Source organism: Poecilia reticulata, linkage group LG19 (genome assembly GCF_000633615.1).
Source record: "Poecilia reticulata strain Guanapo linkage group LG19, Guppy_female_1.0+MT, whole genome shotgun sequence".
Classification (NCBI taxonomy): domain Eukaryota; kingdom Metazoa; phylum Chordata; class Actinopteri; order Cyprinodontiformes; family Poeciliidae; genus Poecilia; species Poecilia reticulata.
Window position 1 is genome coordinate 5,674,678 of NC_024349.1, and position 8,268 is coordinate 5,682,945.

At 38.1% G+C, this 8,268-nt stretch overlaps 1 protein-coding gene across 1 annotated transcript in view; it reads left to right on the forward strand.

Annotated features, from left to right (window-relative positions):
• LOC103481326 (zinc finger protein 385B-like) overlaps positions 1 to 7,042 on the forward strand; it is a 98,040-nt gene extending 90,998 nt beyond the window's left edge. The window contains exons 5-8 of the mRNA XM_008436726.2: positions 1,904 to 2,251; positions 3,310 to 3,512; positions 3,664 to 3,762; positions 5,515 to 7,042. Of these exons, the coding sequence (XP_008434948.1) occupies positions 1,904 to 2,251; positions 3,310 to 3,512; positions 3,664 to 3,762; positions 5,515 to 5,745 (881 nt within the window). The 3' untranslated portion in view covers positions 5,746 to 7,042. The remainder of the gene's footprint in view (positions 1 to 1,903; positions 2,252 to 3,309; positions 3,513 to 3,663; positions 3,763 to 5,514) is intronic.
• The last annotated feature ends 1,226 nt before the right edge of the window (positions 7,043 to 8,268 follow it).

Sequence of the window (8,268 nt, forward strand, 5' to 3'; positions counted from 1 at the left end):
TGGGGTCGCCAGAATGTACCATATAAATCCAGATTTTATCGTATTTATATGGTTAAATTCTGGCAGCTACATTTATTTTACTGTCTTTTTTACAGTGTGTGAAATAAAGCAGAAATAAAACTATAATCTCTGTATTTTAATCAATCTAATGAGGAGAAAAAGCGGTTTAAAGCTGTTAAATAAGTCGAAAATCAGTTTTTTTTTACAGGTTATCTTTTCCCTGATGATTGTTTTCACTGAAATATGAGATGAAAATCCACCTGAATTTCTGTTTTCTGATTTGTTACCTGGATCTTTACCATATTCTCACTGTAGCTGCCGTTCCAGTAGTGACTTTGTAATTTACTATTTCACTCCTTTCTGCCATCAGTCACTCAGCCTCTCATTCTACCTGACAACAAAATATCACCTTCTTTCTCTCCGTTCCCTCTCTCGCCTTTTTCCTTTTCCATTATTGATCCTCTCTCCCCCATTTTCTTTGCGGCACCTATCAATTTCCCTGGAAGCACATAATAATAAGCTTGTTACCCTCAGTGGTTGCCATGGTTGTTGATTGATGGTGACGGATGAAGCCTCAGCAAAGAGAGCAGCCGACAAATGACAGAGACACGGTGACAAAAGAAGAGCGATTAAGATGGCAGGAAAAAGACGGGAAGATGGGAAAATTCAAGGCATGACGGCAAATAAGGCACAAAGAAACATTTTAATAAAAAGAAAGGAAAAAAGAACCAAGCTGGTGGAGAATATTAGGACATAAAGCTACATTTATCCTGGATTCTGCTTAATATRTTTTACATGATGCATTGTTACAACTTGTTCATGTTCGTAAGTAAATAAAAAACAAATAAGCATATTTATGAATGCCAAAAATCTAAAAATCTTAGTCGATGTCATACACAGAACCAAAACGGATGRAAAAACAGCCAAACTGATAGAAACGGACATTAAATCCTTGTTCTGATCACTTCCAGAACCAGGAGTCAAAACTACAAATTGTATCTGAAAACCTTTTGTGTTCATGTCGATTGTCTAATTTTAGCAGTTGCGTCTTGTAAACAGAATTTGACTCGTATCAGTTTAGAAAAGATTGTTTTTTTTTATATCAAAGTTGTGTATGATTACGTTGGTGCCTGATTTTATCTACACTAAATTTTTTGGAAACAAAGTACCTCAAATGTTTCKCACCACAATCAACTTGTCATATTGAGAAAACAAAGRTGATTATCATCCATCCATCCGGGGTCGGGTCTTGGGGGCAGCAGCTTCAGAAGGGAGGCCCAGACTTCCCTCTCCCCAGCCACTTCTTCCAGCTCCTCCAGGAACCCCAAGGCGTTCCCAGACCAGCCGAGAGACGTAATCCCTCCAGCGTGTCCTGGGTCTTCCCCGAGGCCTCCTCCCTGTGGGACCTGAACTCCTCACCAGGGAGGCGTCCAGGAGGCATCCTGACCAGATGTCCGAGCCTCAACTGGCTCCTCTCGACGTGGAGGAGCAGCGGCTCTACTCTGAGTCCCTCCCGGATGACCGAGCTTCTCTCTCCAAGGGAGAGCCCAGCCACCCTGCGGAGGAAACCCATTTCAGCCGCTTGTATCCATGATCTCGTTCTTTCGGTCATGACCCAAAGCTCATGACCATAGATGAGGGTGGGAACGTAGAGCGACCGGTAAATCGAGAGCTTCGCTTTTTACTCAGCTCTCTCTTCACCACTAGACGGTTATCAGGAAAAGTTAATTTTTTTCCGTCACGATAATGAGGTAAAACCCTCATTATCTTAAAACAGAAAATCCAGCTGTTGATCTTTCCAAAATTACATGTTTGGACGTTCTTGGCTTCTGTAGACAACGTGGGGRAAGATTTGTGAAAATGGCTGGAAGTAAAAAGCTTGCATTGACCCGTCTGTCCACAGACCCAAACGCCTCGCCCCAGCCTGAAAGCAGCCATGGGAACTCGCAGAGCGCCTCTCCATCCTCCACGCCTTCATGCTCAGACTCCTCCTCACCCTCCTCTGCTCATCAGACCCTCCAAGCCTCCGACGGCTCCCAGCTTTCCGACCTTCCTTCAGATCCCCCACATGCAGACGGCGGCGACGCGGCCAGTGGTTCGGCATCAGACTCTGATCCTCAGGGAAGCGCCGCAGCAGGAGAGGAGGAGGCCGCCGCGGGGAAAGAGGCCAAAAACAACAAAAAGCCTCTGCACTGTCCAACCTGCAAAGTGACGGTCAACTCCAACTCCCAGCTGGAGTCTCACTGCAGCGGTATTCACTTCCACTTTACTAAAGCATGTGTCAAACTCACGGCCCRAGGGCCAAACCCGGCCCGTTATAAGTACTTATGTGGCCCTCGACTTTAGAAAGCTGCATAAAAARAACCTTCAGGATTATAGCTGTGCACTTAAAGTTTTTATCTGAATAAAAACTTTAAATCTGCCAAATTAAATCAACACTGAATAGAGAATGAAGCTTCAATATTAAAAAAAAGTTTGTGAAATTTAATATGGTAAACAAATAGAGCAAAGCACAGATTCCTCCTCACCTGTGCAGGTGGAAAAAAATGAGTAAATGTCTGCCAAAAAACTCAAGATTTATCTCAGAAATTTTCTACAAAATAGAGTAGATTTTTGAGCTTCAAAAGCAAAAAATGTGTGAGACAAAAACTCAGAAATTTTGAGATTTATCTCTGCATTTTTCTACAAAACCAAGTAGATATTTTAGTTTTAAAAGTCAAAAATTTGCAAGACAACAACTCAGAAATTTTTAGGCTAATCTCAGAGATTTTATAGAGCGTGGAAATTTCTGAGGTTCAAAAGTCAAAAAATCTTTAATTTTGAAACTCAGAAAATTTACAAAAAAAGATCAAATGTTTTTAAACTTCTTAATGGCAAAAAATAAAAACAAAAATTTCTCGAAAATGTTWGAAATTTCAAAATTTCTGATTTTTTTTTCAGTCAATTTTTTTAACTTTGCAAGCTCAAAATTTCCACGTTTTTTTCTGAGATTTATCTCAAAATTCTAGTTTAGTACTGTTTTTCTATCTAGCATGACTCTAATACACTGTTGTACTTTTCATTGAGTGTAAAAAATATTTTTTATTTTTTTTATAAGTACTCATTGAATGAAGAGGCAGCTATTTATTAATAAAATATATTTAATCATATTTTATTAACGACTAGTTTTATCAATACATTCTGCCAGAACCATTTGAGGACATTCAAGATGTTGATTTGGCCCAAAATGAAAATGAGTTTTTACTCCTCTGGCATAAACCGTTCAAACCTGCTCTGACCTCTCACCTCTCCTCTGATTGGTCGAATCAGGCTCTAAGCACAAACAGATGCTGGACGGTCAGAACAACAGCCAATCGCACCGCAGGGTCAAGGTGACATCAACTCCCAGACCAAAAGGTCGAATGAAGCAGCGGATGGGGAGCAAGAGCAGAACGGTTGTTGGTATAACCAGCCAAGCATTTCACTGTGAACTGTGCCAAGTGTCTGTCAACTCAGAGACGCAGCTGAAGCAGGTACACAGATTCATGTTTGACTTTATTTGGAGCGTTTACAGCTAGAGAAAAACTAAAAGGACAGTTTTGCATTTCTTATCTTGTACTTGCTGTTTGTTGGCTGTATAGTTAGTTGGATCTGTGTTGCTTCATGTGTCTTTTCTTTTTTTAGCACACAAATAGCAGGAGACACAAAGAGCGATTGGCTGGGAAGCCTGTCAAAGCAAAGTTCACCCCCTATAATAAACTTCACCCCAATGCTGTCTTAGCGGTGAGAGTCTCACACACACACACACAGTCGTGTTTTCATCACTTGTGGGGACTTCACATTGACTTCCATTAATTTCTACAGCCTAATCCTAACCCTTCCCCTAAACCTAACCATCACATACCTAACCCATACCTTAACCTTTACCCTAAACCTAACCATCACAGACCTAACCAAAAAAACAAAAACAATTTCCCTCATGGGGACCAAGAAAATGTCCCCACAAGGAGCAACGGTCCCCATAACCCCACGCTGTAGACAGATAGGTTCCCATAATGATATAAAAACCTGGTATACACACACACACACACACACACATACACATATCTCCAAAACTGCAGCCCTTGTATGGACTTAAAAAAATATCACAATGTTTTGTGGTATTTACAATAGAAATAAAAATTCTGATCATTTAAAATTTGTTCCCAGCTTTATTAGCATTAGACTTTTTAACTGGAACTGAATTTACCTCCATTTAGAAACCCACAAACATAAATACTAGTTGAAAAAACCACTTGTAATTGATTAAATGTGCTTCTTCAAAGCTCTGGTTACAGTAGGCAGTGCAGTAGAGTTTTAWTGCCAGATAGCRTCAAATATATATTTAATTATTCATACTTTTAAAGATATTGATCCAAATAATACTGTTAGTTTTTGGAGTTTGGAAAGTTTCACTGCAGATTACATCACTTTCTAGAAAACAATATGGAAACAAGCGCCTACATGCTGAAAAGTTGCTTGTACATTTTCTTATTTCAGGTGTACTAAGATATTTGCACTAGAAACTAGACAAAAAAATATTTTGCATTTTTGCAGTGCAGCTTCACTGCAGTATCAGCACCTGTAGACAAATTACATATAAACCAAAAGAAAATGTGTGTTTCTGTATCTCAGTTTGACATTAATATGACTGTAGCTTCTGAATTTGAATTTTTCCATCTTGCATAAATRTYATGTTTCCAGTATAAACTGCTCAACTGTTGGTAAAATCATTATCTGCCTAAACAGCTGCTGTTTAGGCAGATAATAAACAAACAGTTTATTGTATATAAYCTTAARCCATAATCTTAAATTGTTACTTTACTAACTTCCTGTGTCAGGAAGCTGTACTACAGTGCTAACACTAGTCGGTTGAAGGTGTTTTGTTCCTATTTCTGAGTTGAGATATCTTTCTTATTAGCATCTCCACTTGTGAAAACTWAAACTTTTCTTTGCTACTGATTSTGTGAAGTTTCTGTTCCTGACCTGATTAGTGCCTTAACCAGACGAATATCAAATCTTCGTCTGGATATTTTTGCTTATTTTAATTGTACGAAGTTCTTTAAATGTCCTGTGAGTAAATATTTTTGCCCATTTATCCATAACAACTGGAACTTTCAATATCTACCAAGTCATTTTAGCAATTTACCATTTATTAAGAGAGCGCCCCTCAGATTAATTTCACTTCCTGCTACGGCGGGAGTGAAATTACCGTAATAACCCGATATTGGCTGGAAAGCGCAACGTCTCCKCTTTCAGAAACTGTTGGAATTTATCAGATAGCGCAAATTTGGCTGTATTGTCGTTGATACATTCGGCCCGGAAGGGTTAAAAAAAACTAAAATAAATAAACAAACAATTCTTAGCCTGGTGGGGGTGCAAGTACAGCCTGGTGGCCCGCCAGGCTTATAAAACHCTGGAGGAAACCCTGATGTTGTAGGTGCTACTTCGACCAGTCTTCTTTATAGTCAGTATTTCTCCTGTCTTTACTTTCAGACTAAACTGGCTCTGCACAAGCAGTTGTCCAAAGCCCTGCCGGCGGGTCTCCTGAGCGGCCCCTTCAACCCAGCTGCACTATGCAGCATGACGTCCGGGCCCCTGGCGCTGCGACTGCCTCCGGGGCCCACAGCCATCATCCCCGGCCCCATCATAAACCCCACACTCTTCAGGCCTGCGCCGGGACCGCTAAGGGCCACACATGCTCCTATAATCTTCTCTCCTTATTAGTGATTAGCACAAGCTATTTGAACTGAGAGAGGAGTGGAAAACTTGACCAAAACTGGACTTGTGGAAATGATTATCTTGGTCGGCTGTTCCCAGCACAGTTCTGCCTAGGTGACCCAAAACACTGCAGATACAAAYGGAGCAGCGAGATTCTCAGCTGATGGAGGACTCAGAGCTCCAGGAAGGATCAGCTGTCAGCCGTTTCCTGGCGAGCAAACAGCCGAGTGCGTGTCTGGACCTCTCTGCAAGCCATAATGATCACTTAGTTTCATTACTGACAACAACAAACTAAGATATCAAGGAGTTTAAATGCTTGAAGACATGCTTTCATTATAGAGATTTCTAATCGTACTCTGGAGAAAACACTCGCAGCTTTAGTTTTCATAAGGGAATCAAAGCTTATCGTTTCCATGTTTCATTATTGCCCTATAAAACGTTATAAGAATATAAGCGACTTAAACATTTAAAACAGAAATCTGCAGTTTTGCACTGATGAAAATTTTGTATCTTTACAAAGTTGCATCTTTTTTTATGCTCATTTAATGTACATTTGTTTTATTTTGATTTAAAATGTCTTTTTTAGTCTGTATCAGTGTCTGTTGATGTTTGTGTGAAAACGGTGACAATCAGCCGCCATGCTTACATGAATGAACGAGCGTCTACCTAACAACATCTAATGTACAAAGTGAAATGATTTTAAATAAAGTTATAGTTATTGTTTGGTATATTTATTAAAGTTTACACTTTAGGTTACCCTGTTTACGGCATTTTTATATGAAAAGTAGTATTTATCTGCCATTACAGATTTGTTTATCAATATGTTGCTTAACATTCATGAGCACCATACAGAGGCATATTTCTCTTTGACATTACACAAAATGGGAAAAACAAGAGCACATTATTTATAATCTCTAATTCTGCCAATATTGAACTGCCATGTGATCCTTTGGGAAAACATTTTAATGTTTAAACAGGTGAAATTTAAGGTAAAATAATGGTTATGCAACAGCTTGATGCTGTTTGTGCACTATGAATGATCAGGTTCTGCCTGATCAGAAACATCTAAATGAGTTATTTTGTTTAGAGGGTAAAGAACAATCTACTTTCATTACAGATATAAATCTACCATGTGACTGCTGAAACTCACTGAGCAATATTCTTTTTCTTTTTATGCCACCTGCTAAGATTAACCAGAAGTGTAACTGTTTATTTATTGCAATAATGTAAACCATTATGTGACTAGGAAAATGTTAATAATGTATTCCACATCAACTTATAAATATCTCTTGTTGTTTTGTAAGCAGTTGTCTTCTTTTATCCTCTTTTGTATCACTATTTCTACACTTATTATTACAACAATAAGGGGAAAAACTGCAATTTTGAATTYTCAGTACATAATTAGTATAATTTTACATCCATTCATGACAGATTTTAAGCTAAATCTGTCATGTTTGCTTAAAAAAACATTTGATATGTAGTTTGAATTTGTTTTACTGTGGGGCTTTTTAAACTCCAGGATACTAAAACTGAATAACTTATTACAAATCAGCATAATTACGAAGCATTCAGTGGACGTGATGCTGTTTTCTGTATTTAACCACCACAGAATTGAAGGTCACGTTAGAATAATGTTACTTTGCGTCWACAGCGCCCTCTTGTGGTATTTGGTTTCAAAGTCAAACAAACGAGGTGAAAATTATTCCGCTTCCTGCATTAATCTCACTGGATTGCAAAAATATATATATTTTTAAGTTGTCTATGTTATTTCAACTGAATTAGGATTATTTAGCACGGYTGAATCCAAAAATGACATCCATTTTCCTCAATCAGGTCAGGTTTTTATTCTAATTTGTTTGAGAAATCCGATCTTCTGAYTATACTGATGACATTATCAGTTAATATTTCTCATCCAAAAAAGTATTTGGGGTGTGGGGAATAGTTTTTTCACAGAATGTATTAATTAAATGTTACARACTTGTATTTCTGTAAAATGATAAACTCTGATGAAGTATATTTAAATTGAACATTACGTCTCCGTTTCTTTTCTTTCCTCATGCAATCTCTCCTCCTGCTTGTCACTCATTGATCCCAGATTCTCAGGAAGTCGATCCAGATGTGAGAACAAGTCATGCATTTTGATGCTCATGTTGCATCCATAGTTCAGAAAGTTGACCTGATTGAGCAAAACCAATGAGATTTTTGGATTCAGCTCATCAAAATTACCCTAAAGCAGTWGAAAAACCCCARACAGTAATATTTTWTTTGGCTGTTGACCAGTKTTTTCTTTTAGCCTTCACTGAAGAGTAACATTATTAGAGTTTTTATAATACTTGTAAATTAAATTAAAGTCCTGTTTGTAATGGTGGACTAACCTGCTTTAGAGAGAYTTTATGCCTTTAAATCTGACATTATTTAAAGCAGAACTGACAACTATGTGTTCAGTTGTTTTATTTAGGAATTTCTAGATCATTTTGTCTCAGTGAGCATTCACCGTTCTAATAAAATGAACATAACTTTTATATATTA